This window comes from Apodemus sylvaticus, chromosome 14, assembly GCF_947179515.1.
Source record: "Apodemus sylvaticus chromosome 14, mApoSyl1.1, whole genome shotgun sequence".
Lineage (NCBI taxonomy): Eukaryota > Metazoa > Chordata > Mammalia > Rodentia > Muridae > Apodemus > Apodemus sylvaticus.
The window spans coordinates 66361480-66389316 of record NC_067485.1 but is presented as its reverse complement, the minus strand read 5'-3'; the positions used below and the strand labels follow the sequence as shown (position 1 = coordinate 66389316).

Sequence of the window (27837 nt, the reverse complement as noted above, 5' to 3'; positions counted from 1 at the left end):
CGCGCGCCGAGGAAAACCCCAGATCGCCACTCCCAGCCTCTGCTGACGCCAAGGCCGCCCACCATTCGCACACCGGAAGTGCACAGGGAGGACCCGCCACGTCCCAGGCGCCGGCTGACGTCAGCGCGCCTACGTCACGTGCCGACCTTCCGGCGATGGGTGGTCCCGGGCGGAGGTGGGGAGGCGGGGCGGGGGCGGGGCTCGCGGCCAGCCCAGGCTGTGCAGGGTAGGTGGGCGCAGACAGAGCGACTACGGGTCGGGGCTGGGCTCAGCGCGCTGCGAACAAAGGAGTCTGCGGCGGTTCCCGGCTCCGCGGAAGACCAAAGCTTCGCTGGACTCTTGAGGCTCCGCGGCTCCGGGTCGGCTTCCCCTCGGCTCCACCGCGGGCGCCGCGGCACCTGCCGCCGAGTGCTGCCCAGGGAGCCTGTCCCGCCCGGGGCTCATGATGGGGTTGATCTTCGCTAAATTGTGGAGCCTTTTCTGTAACCAAGGTGAGGCGGGCGAGTCGGTGGATGTGGCGCGGGCAAGTCCAGATTGAGATCTGGATCGGGCTCAGGGTAGAACTCGGATCTGGGGACCCGGAGCCCGGGCAGGGGAGGCACCTGATGGCCAGGAATCCCACGCGGTGCAGCTTTTAGCCAGCCAAGGTGGAAACATATTCCTGCAATCTGTTTGCGGGCCTTTCCGGTCTCAGTGAACCATCTTTTAAGTTCGGTTAGCTCTAGGAAAGTGTCTCCCCAAGAACCCAAAACTTTCCGTTTCTTTAACACGAAACTGGAGTTTTGCACTTTTTACCTTCCTCTTGTCTATGCTAATGCACCTTCACGCTGTCTGACTTGACTCAGACTTCTGTTCGTTAAGACTTAGAATGAGTGAGTATTCAGGTGCACAGGTTTCTGAAATTTTTACACATACACACAGCTTCCCCCCGCCCCCGTAGGCGTGAAAAAAATCTAAATGCTTTCGGTTATGTGTAAGATGTTACGTGGCCGTAATTATTCTAGAACAGGTCAGGAATTACCTAGAAGTTGTAAAACCTGTTCAGAGTCAGAATGAGCTGTGATGTATTGACAAGAGTCACTACTACACAGAAAGGGGCCCAAAGATAAAGCCTTCGTCTTTCTTGTAACAGAATGGTTTCCGAGTATTAAGATCAATTTTTTCCCCATTTGTTTCATTTTGTAGGGCATGATTTATAAACTGCTTTTGTTTTTTTATGAGGGTACCAAGTCTTTTCCATTAAGGTCCTTATCTGTTTTGTGGATTTAAACCGTGAAATCATTGTAAATGACATTAGTCCACTTGTTCTGTACACTGATTTTTAAAAAGCCACTTTCAAGCTTATAATTATAAATACATGCAAGCACACTGGCACGTGTGTGTTTGTATGCAAGCACCACAGATAAATACTCGCTTTTAAATGACTTCAGAGTGTTCAAACTGAAGCTCCCAGCAATGTTACTCATAAATGTAATGCACTATTTTTTCAGCAAGTTAACATTTTTTAATGCTTGTAAAAGTACTATGTCAAGGACAATTTCAATATATAATTAAATATATATTGGTTACACAGTTCAATTTGTGTAAATAAAAGTGATTTACACAGTATTACTTTTTATCACCTCCCCCCTCAGCTTTAGCAATAAAAATGATCAGCGTTGGTTCTCCCTTTATAGTTGGTTATTGCTGTTATCTCTGCTCATTAGAGGATTCCATATTCAGACTGGAACGGGGTGGGGGAGATGAAAAGGGGTGGGGGAGATGAAAAGAGCAGTCATTGAAGCTGATGGAAGCCTTCATGTGCCCCATGTCCATCTTTACGTAATTGTTTGATTTTCCAGATCCCTCTTAGAATTCCTTTATCTTTCCTGCTGAAATGTAGGGACAGGTGCTTGTGTCACTGTGTTCTCGCTCATGATTAATTTTCTCCTAGTGGGAAAACCAGTCCTCTAGACCAGACATGGTAGCTCTAGAGAGCCAGAAGAGAATCCGTGCTCAGAGAACACCCAAGAGTTAGTGTAGGAAATTGTTTGCCAAAATTTGCAGACCTTTGTAAGTGTGGACTGCTGGTGCCAGGGAAGCTATTGATCCTTCTCAGGTGGTGTCGGGAGCCTTTCAGGGTAAGGTATACTCGGACTTAATGAGGAGTGGGAGTTTGGGATGAATGTAGACAGAGTAGAATCGAGCATATTGGTGTAGGCAGATGGGCTGCTGCCTGAAAAAAGAGAGCTAAAAGAAATTGAACGTAGTTTAATTAGTGTTTGTTTGGTGAGATTGCAGAAGTAACCAGGAAATTAGATCACTAAGAGTCTTTCTTGGATGCTGACCATGACAGTGAATACTGAATACAGCAAGTAATAGGAACCCATGAAGAGTTTGGTCATTAGGTATTTTCCAGATGGTGGGATAATGGGATTGGATTCATACAATAGACTGGAATTTTTGTTTTCTGTATCAACAAAATTAAGTACCAGTATTGGCATCTTTTTTTTTTTTTTTTTTTTTAACCATTGTACATTTCAGGTATTCAGTGGTGCCAGGTAGAGTTGAGTATTGGAATAACATGTCCAAGTCTTCACTCTACCTGTTAGGTTAGAGTGAGGTGGAGTGGATGGACAACTGGTGGGGAGATGGTTGTCAGGGTTGTCAGAGAATTGACAGCAACCATGACTCGTTCCCTTGTTCCCTTATCTGTCAGTCGGTATGCCCTCAGTCTTACCTCAGTTTCTTAAAGAGTTCCAAGCATCCTTTTATGTGCAGTATCTCTTACCTCAGTTTCTTAAAGAGCTCTGAGCATCCTTTTATGTGTGATATCTTCCTGGGGATAAGTTACAAAGCTCTGCATTGTGTAATGGAACTTTGTATTCTTTCATTTTATAATAGAAGTACTGATAAATTATCAGTGATGGAGCTAACCTGGTCGTCCATGCGTTATTATAAAATCCATGCTTGCCTGGGGGGGGGGGGTACCCTGATTAAGCGCTCCTTGTAACATTTCCAAGATTTCTTTCTTTTTTTTCCTTATTGTTTTTAACTTAAGTTTTAAAAGGTCTCTACCTTCCATAGGCCTGGTCTTTCTTTTTTTTCTCTATGTTGTGACTGTATACACTTGTGGTCAGCTTTTCTCTTAGACAGGACAGGTGACAAAAGACTTTAATAGTGGTTCATTTTCATAACCAAAAAGCACCAGCTTATTTATTCTGGCGTCTAATTCATTTCGTTCCCACGGCAAATTTTATGCCGTCCACTTGGGCGCTCTCAGCTGTTGATAAATATTACTTTGCTTTCTGGCTGTTGTCTTAACCATTTCCTTTGGGCTATTTCTGCTCTTTAATTCAAGGCTTCTGCTGAGTTCCTACACATCCAACAAAATCTGTTCCCTGTCTTCTAGAGTATGTTCGTACCCTCCTTTTGAAAAGTCCGATCCTTGATTTCATTCGGATTTCTAATCCAGACTCTCGGTAGAGAGTCATTCTTACACAGAGTTCCCAGGAGCGGCTTTTGCCCTAGTATTAACTTTGCGTAATTTCTGGTTTCTGGGTAATGTTTATCTCTGTTTATAATTGTATTGTAAATTTCTTTGTCATTGGATTCACTCAGCAGAAATAATCTCCTTGAGGCATGAACTTTTTTTTTTATTATTATTATTTACTGCCTTATTCACAGTATCTGGCAAAATGTATTTATTCGAGGTATTAGTTTTTGGCTTTATTTTATTCAACATAAAATGCTGTATCATAGTAACATGCATTCTACTTTATCGTACATCTAGCTGGGAATTTGAGCCCTGATCGTTTATCCCTTCTGACAGAGGAGGAGACACTTGTAGACCTCTTCCCCTTCCTGCACAGCAGTGCTTTAGACCTTTGGTTTGTTCTCCACTGAGTTTTCATTAGTGTGATATTAAAATTTGGTTCTACGGAGCCAGTTTGCTCTGATTGTCTTACTGCTTTCCCTTCATTTTGTTTCTAGAGTAAAGATGACATCATCTTGGTTTCCTTTGTGCATTGGCTAGGAGATTTTGTAGTGCCTAAGCTTGGCTCTAACAGTTTTTCCACCTCACACCTAGGAGATGCTGTGTCGTCTTCTTCCTTTTGGAATTCATAGTTCATAGATGTTCTGGGCTTCTCTGTGTTATCATTTTCTGTACTTATGTCTTCCTTTAAAAGTATACAAGGTCAGCCAAGCCTAGTGGTGTACACCTTTAATCTCAGCACTTGGGAGACTGAGTCAGCCAGATCTGTGTGAATTTCAAAGCCAGTTTGATCTACACTGTGAGTTGTAGGACAGCCAAGGCTATGTAAACAGACCCTCTCTGAAACAAAGATAAAAACCGAAAACAGACAAGCAACAACAAAAACTATACAAATTATTGGAAAGATGCCATGTAGGTATCTATAGAGCTTGGTGTGGTGGGACACACCTTTACAATCCCAGCATTTGGGAGGCAGAGCCTGGCAGATCTATTTGAGGTCAAGTTCAAAGCCAACCTGGGTCTACATACTAAGTTATATAAGGGACAGCCAGGCTATGGACAGGAAGTTTGTGCCCCACCCCAAGGGGGCATCTATAAATTGTACTTTTTTTTTTTTTTTTTCAATTTCAAATGCCTGGAAATGTATGGATTGGAAAAGATTGCTTTTCGGGTGTTGAAGACATTACCTTGATCTCCAACTTCCGCTATTGCTAAGTAAAACCATAGCATCTTGATTGATTCTTCTCTATTTTGTTTGTTTTAGAGTTTTTCCGTGTTCTCTATTTTGTTTGTTTTAGAGTTTTTCCGTGTTCTCTGGTATTTTTAAGGTTCAAAAAGATATACTTCCTTGTATATCTGTTTTTCATTCATTTCTATGGGTTCTTGGTAATATTTCAAGTTAAAGATATTCCTTGTTGACACTGCAGAATTAAGTAATTAATTTTAGGGTTTGTTCTTCTGTTTTTTTCTGGACATTTTATTGCCAGTATACGCTAAGATGACTGCCAAAGATGCACATGAATGTTTTCTTACTGGGGGTGGGGTTCTAATCTTAGGTTATTCCTTTGTCTCTGTTCTTTGAGCTGAGTATTTTGTTCTTACTGCTCTGGGAGCTTATTTTTGTGAAGGCTGATATCACTCTTTGACATTGTCTTATTGTCTGTTTTTCTGTTTTGATGTAGTTTTGCAAAGTTTTTCACATTGGGAGTGTTGTTCTCCGTAAGTCTCTTGTAACTGACTCTCCCCTTACATCCTGATGGATTAAACAGTATGGGTGGCCGAAAGTCAGTCTGGCAGCCCAATCTATGGTCCAGGACACAGAACTCAGCCCCAAGAGTAATGCTTTCCTCTGAGGTACTCACGTACCCAAGGAGAGCTTTCATAGACCTTTCCTTTCTCTTAGAGTTAGTATGTAAAAGAGCAGTTTTAAAGCTATAGGACGGATAAAATGCAGTTATTTTTAAAAGTTCTTAGACTCCCTTCTTGATGTTGGCAGCAGTGTCCCTGTGCTTACCAACAGTTGGTGGTGTCAGCCTTGACTTCAGCCATTCTGGCCAGTGCTGGCTCTGCCTTTGTCCCTGTTCTTACTCGCTGTTTGTGGACAGTTTAGATCCTTTAACCATTTGCACAACTTTTAAACTTTGGGCCATCCAACCAGTTTTCAAAGTATTTGGAATGGCGTTTCGCTTTTGACAGTTTCGAGATACCTGCTTCTTTCCTCTAGAAATGTTAGCTGTTCTTTTAATTTCTGTGACAGACTTGAATTTATGTTATGTTATAGTTTGAATAGGGGTTGAATTTCCGTGTTTTCATGTGGACATCTACTTTGGAGATGATGTTCTGAGGATACTTTTCCCCCAAGTGGATTCCTTTGGGACCCTTGTAGATTGTCAGTAGGGAAAGGATGATGGACCTCGAGTGTTTCTGTGTGTAGTAGACTCTGGCGTTTGTCTGTAGGTGGGCGTGCTTGTTCTTAGGCACAGCCTGGGGTCAGTAGAAACTTGAACTTTGCTTAATCTTTTAATGGGGAAAAAGAGATAGAAAATTAGGTTTTTGGGTTTTGTTTTTGTTTTTGTTTTTTTAATGTAACTACTGCTATTTATTTCCTTTCTATCCACTTTGGGTTGACTGTTTTCTTCTATTACTAAATTCTGCAGGACAGGTCCAATCTGAGCATTTCAGAGATGGAAATGTCCCTTTCATTATTAATCTAGCTACTCATATTTATTCAGTTTGATGTACTTTTACATTGCTCTGTGATTTAGTTTTTGACTGCATTATTGATGTTTGTTGCTTAGTTTGCAGATAATTTCAGTTTTAATTTTTCGGAGTTGTCCATTTTTTGTTTGGTTTTGATAGCTTAATTGTGGCTCCTAATGTGGTAAACCCCACGATGTTTCTGCTTCATTTCACACTTAGTGAGACTTGTGATTGAGACTCCTGTAACCTCTTTGGCCCGTTTACTGTTTACCTTCGGAGAGGAACTGTCCTTCCCACCTATGTACAGTGAGTGTCTCTGTGACTGCTCCTCAGGGGGAGTTTGCCTCTGCCTTGCTCAGACCTCTCATGATCTCATCTGTATCTCTTACACAATAGCACATTTCTGTTTCTTCTGAGCCCATTGTGAATCCTGCCCTCTTACTGACTGAATGCTTGGAGGAATTTACTGATGTGGTAGCGTTTGTTTGTGTGTGTGTGTGGAGAGGACTGCCACTTAACTGTTGGCTGTGTTTCCTTTGCTTGGTTTCTAGTGTTGGACTTCTTTTTCCACTTTGAGAGTCAAGTGCTTTTATAAACAATCCCTTTCTTTATTGATGTCTGTCTCTTTCTTGTGGTAATTTTATGACCTCCCCCCATAGAGACTACAACATAGATTTATCCTTTGTGCCTCCAACTAGGAACCAAAGCCACATTTTCTAGAGAGTGCACACACTTGTCCATCCATGTGACATGTCTTTATGCTGTTGGATTGTGATTTCGATTCCTTGTATCTACGTATTTAATAAACATCGCAGAATATGGCAGCTAAGTGTAAGGTTTTAAGAGAAGAATAAATTTTTTTCTCATATTTGTTCATCTTATTTGTATTGGTGACTATCTCTTACCTAAAATATTATTATGTTGCTTATATCTGTAAAATATATATTTACTGGACATAGCATCTTTGCCCAGTTTTTTTTTTTTTTTTCATGGTCTGCAGGTGGCAGCTGCTGCTTATCTGTTACTTTGTACTGGTGGTGTTTTGTACTTGTGGTATTTCACAAGTAGTTTCCCTTAAAACTCTTAAGGTAGCTAACTTGAATCAGCAGATGGACATGATACATTGTCTCTACCTGGTGAATCATCAGGCGGACTCTATGGGTTGGAGGATACATTGAACAGTACTGTGGCTCCTCAGCAGGACTGTGAGAGCTGGAGGACCTGGCAGGGAGTTGACAGAGCCTACAGCCTTTGTATATTCTGTGGTATAGCAATGTCATGTGTGCTACATCACCACATCTGGCATTTTAATCAGCTTGGTATATGGTGGTTAAACGTATTTGACATGTAAATCTTTGTGAAGTCACAGTGTGTTGATAGAGACATTAGAAGGTAGCTGCCTTATGTCTTGAAGTGTTTCATAACTTTTTAACAATGTGAAACTTATGATTTTAATCAGCTTGGTATATGGTGGTTAAACGTATTTGACATGTAAATCTTTGTGAAGTCACAGTGTGTTGATAGAGACATTAGAAGGTAGCTGCTAGCTTTCCTTATGTCTTGAAGTGTTTCATAACTTTTTAACAATGTGAAACTTATGATAACCTAAATTTGCATGTTATTTCACAATCTTTAAAAATCACATCAGTATATAGTACTTTTCTGATGCCTTCCTCCGCCCCTCCCCCAATAGTATTCAGTTAGTAACACATGGCATTCTGAACCAAAACTTTTTAAAGTTTTGTTCGTGCTAGTGAAAGTGAAAACATACAGGAGAAAACGTTAATCCTTCTTTACTCTTTGAAATCCCTTCTTTCGTTGTATTTCTTGTTAACCACTTTTCAACCTGTCCTTGTCTACAAGCATGGCCCTAAGCCTAAAACATGGACAGTTCACACTGTTTTCTTTCTGCTTTCCTTGTTGGCACTTGAGGCAGTGGCTTGCTGTGTCTAGCCCAGACTCGCCCCTGCCTGTGACTTCACAGCCTGATGCTTTCCCCAGCTTTTCTCAGAAGATACAAATCCCAGCTGTCTGACCTTTGCCATTAGAATTCCTGCCTGTGCTCTGTGACAGAAAGTTGATAGTGCTTCTTAAAGTGGTTGAAGGCCCAATTGATATTTCAAAGCCCATTCTAAATAGCGAATGTGGTTTGTTTGAGACAGGGAGTTGAATGTTTAGTTTTCCAGAGAGTGGCTTGAGGACTTAGAAGTGAACACACCAGCTCTCCCAAGGCCTTGTGAGCCAGATGAGGTTCGGAGTGAGAGATTTAAAGTCTAGTGAGATAGAGATCTTTACTTCCACACTGAGGTCAAAAATGATATTAAATGTCTAATGCTCCATCAGATTGATGGCTATTTTGACTTGGGAGACAGATTCTTTCTCATTTTCCGTTGATGGTAGCTTGGTCCTGGTAAGTTCTTAAAATGGTTTATTTTCTTTTATTTATTTTTTCTTTTTAACCTCCTGGGTCAACAGTCACTGCTAAGTATCTAGATAGTATAGATGTGCAAGTGCCGGGGATATTTTAGTTTACTACAGCACAGCGAGGGAAAGTTTTTATACTTCAGCAACATCACAGAAAGTGTCTCTGACCCATAGTTCAGCTTTTTTGTTTCCTACATAGGAATTGTATGTGTGTGGCCGACTGATTATGCCCAATCAGAAGACAGTATTTAGAACTTGTACTGTTATGTTTTCACCTGGGGTCCCTCTTAGACATCACATAGTAAATGTCACATGCTCTACACAGAAGGAGCTCAGTCTGTGTGGACTGGGAACAGACACCCTGGCAGGGATACCTATAAGAAGCTATGCACCTTATTCATTGGCGCATAAGGACAGTACATCCAGGGATTTTTGTATTGTTTTGGGTTTTTTGTTGTTGTTGTTGTTCTTTCTTAAGAGGAGGAGATTCTATTTTCAGACTTTCACATCACTTTCTACATTTTTCTCGCTGCCCTTTGAGTTGTAAAACCTTCAAGAACTAGTATTTGGGAGTTGAATCGGTAGGTAACGTGAATAGCAGGCAGTTGGAGGGAGCCGTGCGGTTACATAACAGGGCAGATGGCTTTTTTGAACGTGGCCTTTAGTAGCTGGCCTTTGATCCTGCTTTCGTTCCTGCTGTATAGATACTTCTTCAAAGCTAAGACCAAAAATAATCTTTGCTACTTCATGCTCTTACAAAGGGCAGTCCTTTTTGTGGTGTTTGTATATGTATAGATTTAGGCTGTTAGGGACAGTTTTCACGAGACATTAGGTCATTTTATCTGAAAGGTTTTGTGTATATGTTCATCCTAGAACAAGCTGAAATTGTGTGCTTTGTTTTGATTGCTAGAGTTCCCTATGCTGTGAAGAAAAGGGGATTTGGGAGATAAGATCTAGTTGAACATGAATGAAATCTATACCCATTCTGTCTATCACCAGTCTTCCCCTCAGTTCACACTGAAGACCAACCTTTCAAAACAATGCATTATTCATGAGTGTAAACATCAGGCCTTGAATACTACTATCATCACCTGTAGCACAGTGTGCTTTAAAAATAGTCACAGTTACCCACAAGAGCTGCTTTAGCAGCGAACCATCTGCTGCTACCCATGCATGCTGTTCCTTCTTCCTGAGCAGAACTTCTGTGCAACCAAGTTCTGCTGTTTCGATGGCCCTTTTCTCACCAAGGCAGGATTGCTAAAGTCTCTAGAGCTGGGCTGTTACCAGACTGGGTTGATAAAGAGTGCTCTTGTTCTTTAAGGAACAACAATGGGGAACCAGTCAAGGTTGGTTCCATTCAAATCTAGGGAATAGAGCCAATGGGTCCAGAAGGAAAATTAAGTCAGTTATAATCATTTTTTGTTGTTATTGTCCTACAAAGCAGCTTTTGTAAGCATGAAATTCACCTTTGTTATCCCATCTACTTGTCCTGTAATATCCTACAGATAGTTCTTACTGATAATGAATACACCTTTGGAAGACAGAGAAGTTTCTCATCCCAACTGGTCTTGAACTTAGGAACCTCCAGAGTGCTAAACTTACAGATTGGCGCTCACACAGTCAGCCCACCTGGCTCTTTTTACTTAACAGTTGTGAGCACATCACCACAGTGCTAGATACTATTCCACCCTTCTCTGCTCAGGCTGCCAACTGCTTTGTTGTACTGCTATTGTCTTAAGAAGAGACTAGCTCTCCAGCTAAAGTCTCCCCAAGGTAAAACTTTGTTCTTGATTAAGAGGGTGCACGCCAAAAAGCAAGCTCCCAGAGATGTGCATGGGGGCTCTGTCTTTTCCCCACTGGCTCGGGTCTGACCCCTTGGTGTTTTGAAATTAGCTGGTTTTTAAAGAATTAGTGCAAAGAAAATAAAGAGAAGGGGTCTGACACACTAATGCAAGTGCAGAGCTTTGTGCAAAGGTTTTACTTTGGGGAGAACTAAACATTGCATAAAGTCTTACAAGGTTGGGAGATAATAAGAATTTAATTCTTTGTCATAACTACAAGTTTTATAGTATTTCATAGAAAGGACTCTTTTCTGTTTCTTCTGTAGGGTAAATCTGTTTGCCTACTAATGTCAGGGAGAAGAGGTGGGTCAGAAAAGAAACAAATCTTCCCATATTGTCTTAATTTAGACTATCACACGTTTAATGACGTGAGCATTCTTGGCTCATACCTGACATCAGTAACGTTTAAACTAGTGTGAGAGTTGTGACATCCCTGGAATCCTAGGCCAAAGATTCCACCCTGAGGGTCCCTCTGCTGCCTATCACCAAAGGCTAGATAAAGACACAAAGAAATGGTGATAAAGGCTGGAAAAGAATTCTCTCAGTGAACCACACTGGGAAAGAAGCAGTAGGCTAGAGAAAGAGTCTGTCTCCTGTGCTGCTGCTGCCACCGCTTCCTCTCCACCCACCCCACTAAAGCATGGGAGCAACTCCTTAGGCAATTTGTGCTAGGAAGGGGAATTTTTATGTATATTTTATGCTTGAAAATTTCATACATATAACATACATTATATACAATGTATTTTGATCACATTTACCTCCATTCTTACCCAATGTCTCCTATTCCTTCCAGAGCCACTTCCCATATCTCCTCATTCCCTCCCAACTTTTGTCCTCTTTCCCCCCTCCTTCTGTCCTTCCTTCTCCCTTATCTCCTTCCCATTCCCTCACCCACCCCTTCCTACCTAGTTCTGGTTGTGCTGCTCTTATATTCTTGCCTGTGGGGCCATTTACTGGAACATGGGTAACATTCTAGGGCCACACCCTTAAGACGCTGTCAGTCACCCTCCCCCCAGATTAAAGGGGGGGGGCGTTGTTGAACCCCCTCTTCTCCTAGAAAGAGGAATCTTGAACAGACTGAATAGATGGAGGGGGGTGATTTTCTATCACTCATTCAAAGCAGATTTCAAAATATGTACCACTTAACAGAATAATTAGAGAGGCCTAATAACTGTTTATAACAAAATGGTTATTTAGTGCCTGTCATTAGAAGGGGGAAGAGGCTTTTGTTGGACAGCATCAGCAGAAACATCCACTTAGAATGATTACAGAAAACACATTTCAATAAAAACCATTGAGGCTAAGTAATTGCTTTTACTTCTGCCAATTAATGTAAAAATAAGAACCCGCCCGCTAATGGAAAGAGCATTGAAGTTTTCAGCAGTAAATGCCATTTGTAAATGAAAGGCAAACCCATTGCCATATGTAGGTGACCAAATCTGCTTGTGTGAAAACAACATAGAACTGACTTGACTAGCAGGAGACTCTGAGCAGGTGAGTCGAGCCAACAGTTTATGCTCACAGTTGAGGTCACGATGCCAGGTTTGTGTTTGAGTGACTCTGCCTCCACTCAAAAGTGAGCAAGGTCTTTGTTTCTAGCTAGCCAAGCTAAGCACGTTTACAGGGGGGCTTACTAGAAAACACTGGATGGCTTAACTCAAGGAAAACCTTACTACGTAAAGATTCTCTCATAATACTTCAGTATTGGGTGCTTAGCCGATGAGTCTCGTTTGTAATTACCACTGTGGGAAGTCTGTGCTGTATTGTACAATAGTGTATATGTTCATGACTCTTTTTTTCCTTAGAGCACAAAGTAATCATTGTGGGACTGGATAATGCGGGGAAAACCACCATTCTTTATCAATTGTAAGTATAAGTGCCTGCTTATTAGCTCTTGAAAAACTTGGCTTTTATGTTATGAGATGCCATGCTTCCCAATTTTAATAATGGCAGTGGTTAGACTTAAGCACATAGCTTTTTCTATTTTACCAAATAAGAAAGTAAAATAAGATATTGTTTGCTCGCTAAAGTTTGCTCCACTGCACCCTAGCCTTCTGACTCTGAAAGGAAGAATGGACTTTAATATTAACTAAGCACAAATGCCCCTGAGTGAAGTGATGAAATGACTCACTCACCGCTTCCCGCAGGCAGGAGCCCAGCCTGGAGTGCTGGCTTTGGAGGCGGCTCTTCCAACAGCTTCAGGATTGTTTAACAGAGCCAGACTTGTCTAAAGTGATGGTGGTCAAAATGTTCCTTTAGTAGCTTTCAAAACTGAGAAGCTTGAAATCCTCAGAGACACATTAAGGCTCATCTTCAGTAAACCTTGTGACCACCCCAAGAATCCAGGGTAGAAGGATTTCCCATTATCCTCTCAGAGCCAAAGCAATGCTAAGCTGTGGGAATGGATTTATATACCAAGAGCACTTTAGCAAATACTCACACAGTACTTGGCGCGTCATATGACACTTTCCTCATCTTGTATTTGAAGCCCACCAGTGTGGGCATGGGTTATAGCTCAGCAGAGCAATCCCCTACTATGCAGGAGTCTCTGGGCTCAGTTCCTAGGACTACAAAAGAAGAGGGTGAAAACAAGAGGTCGTGTTGCCAGCTCTCAGTTTGCCTGGGATGCATGCCTTCCCATGGGGCCTAACTAAATCATTTTTAGTTACGTTGCAAACAGGCTCCTCCTTATGTGTTATTGTTTCAAAGTTGAATCACTACTTTTCTTTATTATATTTTCATTCATTAGCTAACATTAGTCTTTAAAGCTTAAGTATCTCTGGTAACAGTCTTGTACACAGTGTCAAACACATAATATCAAACTTGAGAAAATTATATGTGTTTTCAAATGTTATGGAATGTTATCAGCAAACATGTGAGTTGAATAAAGTAATGTAACTTAAGCAATCAATAAGATAATACAAGTGATATGAGAATCAGCATTCTAAGTACAATTCATTTAAATCAAATTTCTATTTGCCTGTGGCCTTGAAGACTATAGGTTAGTATGTCTAAATTAATTTTTATGGCTCAACTCTCAACCTTGCTTACATGGGCCTTCATCAAAATGGTGATAGAATATTGCTTAGTTACTGCTACTCTGCAGGTATTGTGGTCACAGTTTTGCAGAAATTGGTCTCTGAGGGTGGAACATTGGTTCTCTTCAGATTGATACAATAACTGGTCATACTGGCAATTTGCCCATAGACATGCAAACCCACATCACAGTGTTCCCATCTCTGTGTCAGGCCTGCAGTTCACCCCATTAAAAAGCAGAAAATCACCTTCAGGGATTGCACCGTTTACATCTTCTAAGTGTGCAGAAAGTCTCTCAGCTTCTCTTTTTCGTGTTAATGGTTATTATAATTGGTACAAATGAGGAAGGTTGACTTCTCTTAAAAACATAGAGATAAAACATGCTTGGGGTTCTTAAGATTTACAAAAGAGTTTCCAATGGTGTCTTTCAACAGCTTAATGAATGAAGTAGTTCATACTTCTCCAACCATAGGAAGCAATGTTGAAGAAATAGTTGTGAAGAACACTCATTTTCTCATGTGGGATATTGGTGGTCAAGAGTCTCTGCGGTCGTCCTGGAACACCTATTACTCAAACACAGAGGTATGCCAAAATTACCTTTGAGTTTAATTTTAAAAATTTTTCAAAGAATCAGCATGGGAGCTGGCTAAGCTATCATGAGACATATTAGCCATTGACTGTAATAAGGAGTTTAGATTTAATCATGGAAGAAAAGGCAGGAGGAGTGCTAAGTTCTGGTCATGACTGTCTCAACTGCTGAAGCTTGCACAGATGGAGTGAGATCCAAGAGGGAGCATGGACTTTTCCCCTCCGAGGGTGTATGAAGAGGTGGGATAGTCAATAATTGACATGGAAACCTATTTTACTAAAGTCAAATAGGTTATACTTGTGAAATGTACCTGGCTGGCCTAGAGCTCACTGTACATAGCTCATGCCAACCTGGAGCTCACCAATCCTTGTGATTCCCTGCCTTCTAACCTAAGGCCTGGGATTGGAGGTGTGAGGCACTGTGCCTAGCCAGGACCCTTCTCAGCCCAGAGCTTCCGCAGGCTGGCTCAGGCATCCTCACAGTAGCACCCCATGCTCTGTGGGCTGGAGAAATCTGACACTGGCTGAAATGAATGAATTTTCCTACAATCTCAGCACTTCACAGTAGCACCTGATTAGGGAAGGGGTAAAATATTTTTAAAAATTTTCAAATAACATCCCAGATTTCAGATATAATTGATGGGGAAAATAGACTTTCAAGCTATTATCCTCAGCTGTCACTATCCTTTTAAATGTTTTTATTTTTCCCCCCTCTGGGATAGAAAAAGACAAAGAACATAAAATTTCTGTTATGTATTTATTGACTATTTTGAAACATGGGAAGAAATTGCTTGTGTTAAAAGTAAAATAGAAATGTTAGGCAAGAGAAGCAACTCCGACTTCATTAACTTCTGCAAATTTACACTGCACGAAAGAATGGGTTTCCGATGCTCTAACTGCTGACATGACTGTAGGAGACACAAGCCCATGAGTACTCGAGTGGCTGAGGCGCATGGTGAGAGCATCTTTTGTGCAGATGACAGTGCTGGTCTGTCATGGGTCAGAGAGAAGGCAGTGAGTGCATGCTGCAAGTCTGCAGAGAATGCGTCTGCAGAGCTTCACAGAGGAGCAGTTTCTAAGCAGGAAGCTTTCCAGGGAGTCATGTTCTTTTTATTGTTACTTATTAGTTCAGTATTAGCTTAGGGAGTATATCCATATTACCTTCATTTGTACTTGTATGTCTGCCTAGAGGCAGATTTTTAAAATGCTCAAGTGGTGTTTTTGAGCTTTATCATGTAGAATGGTGGTATGCAGTTGCACATGAGTGCAGCTAAGAAATCATGTTTTCTAAAATGATATTTTGTGAAGATTGGAGCTGGAATATAGTGTAGTGCATAGAAATTTTGCCTTTTAAAAATAACAAACAAACAAGCATGTACTTTGTGGAACTGCATTTACTAATACAGTTTTGTGTGTATACTATTTCAGTGCAGCGTGAGCCAGAATAGCAGGTCGCCAGCGTGCAACACTTGTGCTAGCCCTCAGTTACGTTCTTTTGTGGAGGTTAGGAAGGACAGAAGTAGTTGGTAAGCAGATATTATTGTTATAATCTAGCTGAGTACAGTAAAATACTACTGAGGAATAGCAGCATTTTCACATACTCTGATAACAGAGCTACCTTTTCAAAGTTCACTGTCAAAGCTGATAGTTAACTCCAGCTGTGGAGGAAAGCGGTTCTCATGCACAGTGGGTTAAAGGTGACTCAAGCTGATCCAGGGCGTGTCAGGCACTTCAATGGGATAGTTTTTGACATTGCTGACAATCTAGGCTTAGCCTGGGTCCAGACACAGATATCTTATTACTGGTGCTATTAGCATTAAATATTCTTCTAGTAAACCATTTCTCCAAGTATATGTCAATTACCATAAAGATTTTACTACAACATGCCGGCACGGTCCTTTACCTTTGTAGACTCGGATTCCAGAGAAAGATATTTTTATGAGGTGATGTTTCACTAATCACTGCGGTCCCCCTTGTAATCTTGCATTGAGAAAACTCTTTCCTTTTGAGCTGGCATCCCAAAGGGGGCATCTCCATTGTATTTCAAGAAGTTCTGGGTGTTAATTCCTGAGCCCTTCCTTTCGTTAACCCGTTACTTCCCAATATTCTGCCCATTCTTTGCAAGGCTTTCTCATTTTTATCCCTTTCTAAGCCTTTCTGGTTTATAGTGTAATTACTGTAGTTCTTACTTCATAATTTTATATGTCCTATAAATTGATTTCAGCCTCCCTGTTGTAATTTGGCCTATTTTTTTTTATTTAATATATTCTTCATTTACATTTCATATGCTAAAACCTTTCCCGGTTTTCTGCCTTCCCTCAAAACCCCCAACCCCTCCTCCCATCCCCTGCCTCCAAGTATGTTCCCCTCTACCTGACCCACTCCTACCTCCCCCCCCTCGATTTCCCCACCCTGGGGCATCTATTGAGCTTTCATCCGACCAAGGACCATTCCTCCCACTGATGCCCAACAAGGCATTCCTCTGCCACACTTTTGGCTGGAACCATGTGTGCCCCTGGGTTGATGGTTTAGTCCCTGGGAGCCCTGGGGCGCCTGGGTGGCCGACATCATTGTTCTTCCTATGGGGCTGTAAACCCCTTCAGCTCCTCCAGTCCTCCCTCCAACTCCCTCCCTTGGGGACCCCATGCTCAGTCCAATGGTTGGCTGCTAGTATCTGCCTCTGTATGTGTAAGGCTTTGACAGGACCCCTCCAGATACAACCACAATATGCTCCTTTTGACATGCACTTCTTGTCATCCATAATAGTGTTGGGTTTGGTGACTGATTATAGGATGAATCCCCAGGTAGGGCAGTCTCTGGGTGGCCTTTACTTCAGTCTCTGCTCCATACATTGTCTCCTTTATTGCTCCTGTGAGTATTTTGTTCCCTTTCTTAGAGGAACCACAGCACCCCCACTTCAGTCCTCACCCTTCTTGAGCTTCCTGTGGTCTGTGACTTGTAACTTGTAACTTGTTTATTTTGAGCTTTTGGGCTAATATCCACTTATCAGTGAGTGTATACCATGTGTGCTCTTTTGTGATTGGGTTACCTCACTCAGGATGACACTTTAGTTCCATCCATTTTCCTAAGAATTCACTGTTTTGAATAGCTGAAGAGTACTCCATTGTGTAGATATACCACAATTTCTCTATCCATTCCCCGGATATTGGAGGGACATCTGGGTTGTTTCCAGCTTCTGGCTATTATAAATAAGGCTGCTATGAACTTAGTGGAACATGTGTCCTTATTACATATTGGAGTATCTTCTGGGTATATGCCCAGGAGTGGTATAGCTGGGTCCTCCGGTAGTGCTATGTCTAATTTTCTGAGGAACCGAATTTGGCTTATATTAATATCCCATTCTGTACAATGCATGGCACTGTTTACACTTGAGTTTTACTGTCTGCTTTAGTAGCTCTTTTTCACTAGTTCATGCTTAACAAAGTTTGCTTTTATTTACTTTCTCATTTGCTTGTGTATTTACTATTTAATACCTACTTAAAAGACACATACACACACACACACACACACCCTTTTCTCCCATCCCACCCAGCATATAGGTGCATACATAGATTCTTTAGGTTTTCTTTCCTTTTTCAAATTTCAGTTAGGTCTTAGCATACTAATGCCAGTGCACACATCTTAGCAAAGTGCAACGCACTTGATTCTTGAACTTTTTGTGCTGAAATTTCTTCTGTGAAAAAATGCCTTACTTGTTATTTTTAAAAAATATGCTTAACTTTTTCTGTTGAGCTAACTCTTCTTTTAATACACAGGAAACCTTATCATAAACAAGTAACAAATTATTGGTTGTCTAAAATTTCAGTGGTTCTTAACCTTCCTAATGCCGTAACCCTTTAATATAGTTTCTTATGTTGTGGTGACCCCAGACCATAAAATAATTTTCATTGCTAGTTCATAAACTGCAATTTTGTTACTGTTAGTAATTGTAATGTCAGTAGGTGATATCCATGACAGTCATGACACACAGGTTGAGAACTGGCTTGAATGGATGGTGGAATGGAAACAAATTTAATCAGAGAATATGCATTCCTGTTTTGCTATAAACATTACTTTTCCGTACTACAATCAAGAGCTTAATAGATTGGTTGTGCTTTTTAGTTGCTGAAGTTGCAAGTTGCTTTCTTGTTAACATCTAGATCTCCTGCTTGGTGTGTTTCTGTGTTAAGTGCTCTCTGATGGAAAAGCAGCAGTGTTCTGTAGCAGGGACGATGCCAAGTGATTTTGCAGAAAACCAAGAATGCCACTGATTTATTCCTTTATTTTAATATTGCTTTCTAGTTCATCATTCTTGTTGTGGATAGCATTGACAGGGAACGCCTGGCCATTACAAAAGAAGAATTGTACAGAATGCTGGCTCATGAGGTAAAGTTTGAAAGTAAAATTTTAAACATGATGGAGTAAGTTATCTGTGAATCGGTTTTGTTCTGTGCAAAGATGAATGTGAAACAATGTTGGTGATTTCATCATAAGCCAAACTATATGTTAAGCTGAGTCAAAATCACATTGTGTTCTCAAGCCTGTTAATTTGCTTGCTACAACTATTAAAAGCTAAGCTTTAACTTTTTTATAATTAAAACTACTGATTCATACCTTTAAAAAATTGATAAATTGCAATTAGAGGCATGTGGTAGAAGACCAACCGAACTTAAATGTCTTCCAGCCAAGACTTCACTATAATGAATAACTGGGAGTTACTAAATTATTATAAGTATTTGAAATATAAAAGACATGGACAATAAAATATATTCTTGCACATGCTATTTAACCTAAGCCTTCTTCCTCAGAACTATCTAGAATCTTAAATATAGGTTTTTAAAATTATCTTCCTGTAATGTTAATTTCGCAAGTTGCCATACCAAGTAGTAGTCAGCTCTTAGTGGTGCTCTGTCACAGCCTGTCACTTTAGTTAGTTCTCAGCCCCTCCCCCACTGCCTGCCCTCTCCCTCCCTTCTGCTTCCTGCCACAGAAGCCTATCGCACACCTGTTCTCTCCCTCCCTTCTCCCATAAGATCTTCTTTTTTTCTACTTGCTCTTTTCTACTTTGATGACCACTGCCCTCATGTATGTGTGGACACACGCACATCAGTTTAAAACTAATGTCATGTATGAGACACAATGTATTTACCTTTCTTAGTCTGGCTGTTTCCTTTAACACCATGATCTTCAGTTCCCTCCATTTCCCTTAAAAAGTCCTGTTTCATTTCCCTTCACAGATGAAAGTTTTCCTTGTATATGCGCCACAGTCTCTGTATTCAGTTGCCGATGGACTTCCATTTTGGGGCTGTTAGTGATTGGTGCCGTGATACATAAAGATGTGCATGTATCTGTGTATCCTGTTGGCTTCAGTCTTGAAGTGTATACTCAGTAGTGGCGTAGCTGGGTCATGTGGTATTAGATATTTACTTTGTTGCAGGAACTCCACACTGTCTACCATAGTGGCTGCATAGGTACTTGTCCCCACCAGCACCAGAAACAGGAGATTCAGCCAGTCAGTATGCACCTAGCTAAAAAATAGGCAAATAGCTGAAGTTTAGACGTGATTTCAGAAGTGGTATTATGTATTTCATTGTATATCATTGTAACCTACTCTGTCAGGTTATGTCATAATGTTTTGAATGTAAATAAATAAATAAATAAATAAATAAAGCCACAGTGACACAATCCAGTAGGTTAGGACCTGTAAAGGCTAATAAGTTAGCCTTGCCCCCCTCTAAGGACGACCACACATGTAGTGTTAGCTCTTTAATCTAAGGTTAATATTCTTTTCAGTCTGATCATTTTTTTTCAAAAATAAGAAAAAAATCTTAATTATCTGACTTGCACATATACTTTATTAGAATGAATCATTTAATCATGATTTAAGATTTTAAAGTTAAATGTTAGTACAAGATTATTTGTAAATAAGAAGTGGTGTTTTACTATTAAATGACTAGCAGTGTGTGATTTCCACTCTGACTTCATAATTCAGTTTGTTATTTTGTTATTTTGATAGTTCACACATTAATTTGATTTGTGGTTGTTTCAATGTTTGATATTTCAGTATTTTGTTTCAATCACAGGATTTAAGGAAAGCTGCAGTCCTTATCTTTGCGAACAAGCAGGACATGAAAGGGTGCATGACAGCGGCTGAGATCTCCAAATACCTCACCCTTAGTTCAATTAAGGACCACCCGTGGCACATCCAGTCGTGCTGTGCCCTCACAGGAGAAGGGTAGGTGCAGCTGGGCCCTCACACAGCCTCACTCAGCTGTAGGCCGACACCCGACACCCGTCCTTCCTGGTCCTGTTCCTTGTTTCTCCTAAACATGGGGTTGTTACGTTGTTAACATTTTGAAATAATTCTGGTGAACAATTTACCAAGTTCTTCATATTTTTAGCATACATGTAATACTTTTGAAGGTATAAGAAGCTGTGAAATTAAATGTTTAGATTTCAGGTTTTTTGTTTATCTGTTCCTTTCATCATTTACTTCCTAAGCAAAAACTGTAATGTCACCCAAATTGCTGAAAAAGCTTTAAAGAAGTTACATGCTTTCTGATAGTGCTTAACTAGTCTTCCCGAGAGTCTGTCTCCTGTAATATCCAGTCCTTTCTGGGGGCACACTTCTGGACGAGCGTTTGACAAGGCCATTGTCGCGCGTTCTTGCTTTTCTATGAACTTGAGTGTAGACACTATGGAAAGGGGAAACCAATGTGTCATTGTAATTACCTAGTTCATGACAGGATTCTCCTATCAGCCTGACAGTTGGTTTTTTTCTTTCTCACATATGGCCATGTAGTAGCTAGGTGTAGAGCCTGTAATGTTCCATTCTTTAGAGATGGCATGAATAAAGAAAAGTTTCTGCTATTTTAATAGCGGGGTTTGCCCCTTTAAAAAGGGTGCAGTGGGTGTGGCATTTACAGTCCTGATGAAAAAAATAGGCAATCAGAATCTTTTAAGATGAGACCCTAGCAGTTTCCCACTTCGTTTAAGTGACACTTGCATTAGAATTTCACCTAGGATGTTCTCTGAGAGCCACCGTGATGGAGGCTCGGGCTGGCTCCACTGGTAGACTCCTGCCAAGCATAACAGAGCCCAGGGTTCCATCCCTGCTGCCTCTGGTACTAAGGTAGGCGCCATGTGTCTGTACTCTCCGCACTTGAAGATGAGGTCAGGCTTCAGGGTCAGACGCTCACCCTTGTGCTGTCTGCATAGAGAATTTGAGGCTAACTGGAACTGCTTGAGACCCTGTTCCTTGTGGGAATAAAAAGTATATGTGAACACCAGTATATGAACAGCATCTGAGTAACACTGACCTTTGAGTAAATATGGCTTCAGTCTTTCAGCAGAAACTTTTTAATTTCTAAAATACTTTTGTCTTTTGTTTAGGTTATGCCAAGGTCTAGAGTGGATGACCTCCAGGATTGGTGTGAGATAATTTTTTTGCTTGAAAAAGACTTCTCTATTTATTCGGTGACATGAACATTTTTCCTAATACCTTTGGCTGCTGAGGCAGCAGCATGTTTAATTTATGACAACACAAACCTCCGAGTGACGCTTGAATCAAGTGCCGCTGTACTGGAACATAAAGATGTTTTCTTACCTTTGTTTCAAATGTACTAATCTCAGTCGGACGAGCATAACGTGTAACTACGCTGTAGCAGCTGGACTCTTCTGACTGTGTATTCTAATTATTCGGTGACTGCCTTGTAAAAACCGTTTGTCATATATTTCCTGTTATCTGAAGTTTTGTTATGTCCTTTATAACCAGTTTCTTTCACCTCTTGGCCACCGCTCCTTCCGAGGTACTGGCTTGACAGAACAGTAGTGGGAATCGGCATGTATTATTTATCCAGCACTAAGCATTCATTTCTCTAATTACAATGAAAAAAATTCTACCTAGAAACTGTGTGTGCGTGTACGTATGTGTGTGTGTGTGTATGTGTGTGCATGCGTGTGTATGTGTGCGGGCGCGCGCGCGCGTGTGTGTGTGCATATGTGTGTGTGTGCACACGTGTGCGCACACACGTGTAACCATCATGAATACTTGCGTTTAAATTTTCCTCACCTCATTGCATGTGATAGTATAATTTTAAGTTGCTCTTTGCATGGGAATCATTTAGTCCATTTATTTATATAAGGAATTAAGCTCACTTTTCTGTCAACCGTATTTGGTTAAAAACTAATCAAGGTGGAGCATGAATCTAAAACCCAGCTTCAGTGGTGAACACTCTTGGCTCCATCTAGTAGCTGCAGGTTTTCCAGTGTGTGTAACTGTCAGAATTTAGTAAAACACACCAATGTAAATTAGAGCCAGGACACTTGGACTGTGTTTTTCTATCAGTTTCCTATCTGCTTTATTATCAGTATAACCTCAGTGATTTTGTCAGACACCACACCTGCTCAGGTCGCAGCCTAAACACGGACAGTTCTTTTTATTTCTTAGGTTTGTAGTAGCAACTGTCAGAGCATTGTTCTCACCAGCAGTACATTACTGAAAGGCAAAATAACATGGTCTTTCCGTAAACAAAGAGGCTTCGCATTCATTTTGCCCCACCTCCTGTGTCCTGGTAGGTAGACTTGTGCCCTAAACTCTAACAGGGTGCTCTAAATCTATTCCTAGCTTTAGAATGTTCCTATGAGACTCGGTGATCGTGTTCTGTCTGTCTGTTTGGCTGGCTGGTCTTTGGTTTGGTTTGGTTTGGTTTGGTTTGGTTTGGTTTGGTTTGGTAGGGTTTGGTAGGGTTTCCCTCAGTAGCCCTTGCCCTGGAACTCATTAGATAGACCAGATTATTGTCATATACCTAGCAACTTAGACGGTTTAATCGGTTACAGAAATGAAGGAAAGGGCCTAATGCTGAAGTCAGCCTTACTGGGTGGTGGTAACGGTTTCCCAGGCAGTTGTCTAAGATGAAAGGAAGAATGAACCCTTACGTTGAGGGGGACACATGTTGTCATTAGCCTTGAGTGTGTCATCCGGGTCATTTGCCATATGAAAGAGATAAAGGGTAGTTCTTCGGATTTTCAGTATTTTTTTATTTGGATCAAAATAAGCTTCAGTGTTCATACCTGCTCAAAATTGGTATTTTAATTTCAGGTTTTTTGTATGTAAGTTGCCTTAAAATTTATTCTCTTTTGGGGTCTATCATTTGTTATATTTACTTAATTTAGTTGAACTTGATAATATTTTTATTTAGTCTTTATACTCTTGATCTGAGAAAGTAGTTAGAGGAAAAATTTTCTGAACTTTTGGAAATTGTTTAAACTTTGAATCTTTTTCTTAGTGATTCTATGCCAAGTAGAGGATAAATTTAACTTTTTTCTTATGTGTTTTAAATATAACTCCTAATCAAAGATGAGAGAGAAAAGAAGATATAACTCAGTGTGGATGGTGTGTGGCGGTTGTGGGATGGTGATGGGAACTGAGAAAATACCAGTTACTTAAAGCACACTTTGCCTGAATTTTACTTTGTTATATTGTTTACCGTAAATATTAAAAAATAATTCTCATAAGCCTGTCCCGAGACAAAGCATATTTAATGTCCCAATATTTCTTCTTATGAAATAATTTTCTGCCTCCTTTTATCTAATGAGATTGGCTGGTTCAATTTTCTTCTATCAGATAATATGGTTATTTTTTTATATTACCACATCAGCATTATATTGAAAGTGTTTTTTAATAGTTGATTGTATTTTATCAAACAGCTACTAGTACAGATACAGATTTGATATTTAATTGTTGAAAGTACAGTTTATTTTATGTGTAAACCCTTTTTAAAAAGCATATAATTCATTTGGATTAGAAGCAATTGCTGTTAGCTATTTGGAAATGGAATTGGCATTCAGGTAGATGCTGTGCCATTGATTGGATAGGGCTCTTTAGGAAGCGCTGGTGAGACTTTTCAGCAGCCTTTCCTGTTATTCAGTAGGAAGCTAGTTATCCTTTACTCCAAGAGAATGTCTGGGCCCCAACAGACATAAGATGCTAACGCATTACACTTGAATGTCTACTGCAAATGGAGTGACTGACTGTAGACTATCATTTCATGAACTCTTGATTGTGCGATGGGTGCCTTTGTTATTTTGTTATAAGTTCCCAATTTTTTTACTCTGTTCTTTTAAGGTCACAAGTATGAGATGGAGGGGAGTGGCTTGTGTTTCACATTCTCCTTTGTCTCCATATGTTAATTAGAAATGTTTGTACTGTACAGAAACCTCCCACACCTGCTTTACATGATTTTTAATTTAAAAATGAAGAAATTAAGTTTTACCTTAAAATCTTCTCAACATGTTACAGCTAAAAATGAAAAAAAAAAAAAAACTCCTCTTGCAAATCACGTGTGCCATTCCCTTACCTAAGCCTGTTGTCTTCACTTAGAAGCACATTTGAGAATCACTTTAGATATAACACTCGCTTTTGTAAGGGAACACACTAAACATTTTTATTGTTAATGTGATTTAAATTCTTAAAACCTGAACTATTAACATATATAACATATTGAAAACTGGGGGAGGGGGTTGAATCTATAATGCTTGCTTTTAAGTTCTTGTGTTAACATTTTTAAGGGGATACTGCTTTTATTCTATATTCACTAAAGAAACAATATATACATTTCATTCTTTAAAAAACAAGCTTTACCTAACTCCCATCAGAATAGCATTTTTTTAAGTGGGAAATGGCTGGAGACAGAGCCTCTAGTAACCAGGGAGAACACTACCAGTCCATGATGCAGAGACAGAGCCTCTGGTAACCAGGGAGAGCACTACCAGTCCACGATGCAGAGACAGAGCCTCTAGTAACCAGGGAGAGCACTACCAGTCCACCATGCTCCTGCTTCCCCATCCCTAGGGCTGGGGTTGCCATGGCATTTTTGTTGAATACAATGTAACTGTCATTGTAGCCTAAGGAGAAAACAGAATGAGGGATGCAGACAGTACTATAAACAATAGTCCCTGACTCTACCAAGTCTGGCCACCAAGAACTCTTTGAAGAAGATAAGAGGTTTTAAGTCATTGGTGTTGTATCTCAACAGATTATGAGCTGAATTATTTCCAAGGCCATTCACTGAACCCCCCACTGTGTTACAGTGTGGATTAGCAAGCAGACTGGGATTGTGGATTATGCCTCTACACATGACGCTTTATTGGCACTTATCTCTAGATGTCAATTTTATGCGCCAACTTACCTGTGGCTTTGGAACAAAAGCCTCACACACCTGAACTTTCATTCTTGTTTTGTTTTGTTTTTTGAGACAGGGTTTCTCTGTATAGTCCTGGCTGTCCTGGAACTCACTCTGTAGACCAGGCTGGCCTCGAACTCAGAAATCCACCTGCCTCTGCCTCCCAAGTGCTGGAATTAAAGGCTTGCACCTCCACTGCCTGGCTGAACTTTCATTCTTAAGGTCCTTTGTCTTCTGTCTGGGGTCACCTCAAAATACAGCTTCTAGTCTCATCTGGTCACACACTGCACTGTCTCAAGAGGTGGAGTCTGGTCTTACTCTGCCCATTTGCCATCTATCTAGTTGACCTGAGACACTATTGTTCATGGCCTTTTTGTTCTTCCCAAACTGAGGAGCCTTTACTTTAACCAAGTCTCAAATATGTCTTCTGTTTGGTATTCTGAAGCCTTATGCACTATCACCATCTTTTCAGATCTACAATTATTGAGGAATGCTTACAATAGCATGCCGGAATGGTCTTATCCACTGTGTGATTCCCCACCCCAACATCACGTCCCCTAGTGTATATACAACACAGTATGAAGAGATAGCTTTTCTTTGGCTCAAGCTGAATTTCTATCTAAAGACAGTGCAAAGGAGAAGCTGTATTCATCGAAAATGGCGTTGAGTTGCTTCTAAGTAGCACCCATGTGTATTGGAAACCCACTTCTACAGAACTTGCCTTATTTCTCTGGCTTTTCTAACTAGATAGAAGTGGTTACTCTGTTCTGTTCACTGCCTTTAAGGTATCCTAAACACTTGGTTGTCCAGCCCAGAGAAAGTCAGTCCTGAGAACATGAGCCAGGACATGAGTGTGTTGCAGACTTGAGTCCACTTGTGTATGGAAACAGCTGCTGTTTAAGGTCGTTGGTTTTCACGTTGCCTCATCTTTATTCATTTAATATTAGTGTGAAGACTGAAAGCCAAGAGCCAGGATTGGGGGGGGAGAGATATATTTTAAGAATTATAGGTGACCAAAGCTATATAGAGGTCCATAGGAGACCTATGTAGTCTTCATTGTTTTTATTATGGCTGGAAAGCCAGAAAACTGGTTAGCATTCTGAGATTAAAATCTGGAACTGTAGTCACACAGAGGCTCCTTGATTTTTTTCTTTTTTTAAAGACCAGTACTCTGAGTTTTCTCTGTGCTATGTGTAGATGGAGTCTAGAAATAACTTCTAAATGAATGAAAAGGTTTTCTTGTACAACTTGTAAATTTTTAATTTAAAAATAATTATTACCTCATTTTTTTACTCCACAAAATGCTTTGCTTAAGTGTCTGGGCTGTTGTTGGACCCTATCAGAAAACGCCCAATGCAGAATACCTTGCTGGAGGGAGTGGGAGTGCTGGGCGGGGTTTGGGTGCTGGGCGGGGCTTTTGTTTTATTTGTTTTCCAGCAGCAGGGTGAACAGGTGTCCTTTCTTTCAGTGCACTTGAGCAAAGCACTCAGTATTTAATTCCTTACCTAAAGGACAGGAAAGGTCTGCAGTTTGGTGAGATAGACTGTGATTATTGGGGTGCTAAAACCGCAAATGGCCATCATTTGATCTCAGAAGTTCATGATTGATTGACATGTTTCAGCTCCAATTTATTCTCTTGGAGTAAACTTTCAGTCTCGTGGTGAATGTTTTTCATCTAGATTTCATCTTAAAGGCCCTAGCTGCTGTTTCACTGAAATTGTGGAATAAAATGACGATTATGGCTTTTCCAGATATGAGACAATTTTCCATTTCTCCATGCTGCTCTCTTTCACAGAACATAGTTTAAGATAAGGGAAGAGCAAGCTCCTGGCAGGTCCGCCCTCGATGTCACGTTTCTTCTAATGGGAGTCTAATGGTCATAATGGCACATTCTCATCTTCACGCATAACTTGGTGCTTTATAACAGCCAGGAGAAAGCAGGCTCTGGACTCGTTACACTTTTAGATCAGATTATAAAACTCTTTAAATGTGCATGTGTGTTCATTTTATAAGATTTAAATATACGTCATTATCCATTATATCTCAGGCTATGTGAAAGTGGTCTGACAGTATCTTTCCCAAGCAGCTTGGTTCAAAAGATGGTCTTATTAATAAATAAGATCAAGGTAGGATCTCATTGCTCTGTGGGCCCTCTAGTGTTTACAGAGGGGGAGACAGTGTCTTTCATATCACATACTGCTTCTGAACCCTAAGTAAGAAACTGATGCACTAACAAAGCAAATACCAAAAGCATTTCACACCCTCACAGCCCACAAATGGTTCCAAGCGTGTTTGATTATGAGGTTGGTGAAAGAACATGGGTTTTGAATTTTAACATTTTTTTCACTATCATGAAATGCTTCTTTTATATGTTAGGTCATATTCATGACTTTTTTATTTCTGCAATTATGTTCTAATGAATTGTGTGCATGCCAACTTACCCAAGGAAAAAGATGCAGTTTGCTCTGGACTGTTAATGTGTTTGAGAGGTTTTGGCTGATTTGCAATCATGGTGCAATATAGCATGATACCCATGTGTTTTCAGTCCACAGTTTTATTTTTGTCATAATAAATACTTTTCCAATATGAA

At 40.5% G+C, this 27837-nt stretch overlaps 1 protein-coding gene across 1 annotated transcript; it reads left to right on the top strand.

Annotated features, from left to right (window-relative positions):
• Window positions 1-201: 201 nt before the first annotated feature.
• On the top strand, window positions 202-27837 carry Arl5b (ADP ribosylation factor like GTPase 5B). The gene is made up of 6 exons (XM_052156882.1): window positions 202-491; window positions 12246-12306; window positions 13911-14058; window positions 18367-18450; window positions 20148-20299; window positions 21457-27837. The coding sequence occupies exons 1-6, from the start codon at window positions 443-445 to the stop codon at window positions 21503-21505; spliced, it is 543 nt and encodes a 180-aa protein (XP_052012842.1). The 5' UTR covers window positions 202-442; the 3' UTR covers window positions 21506-27837.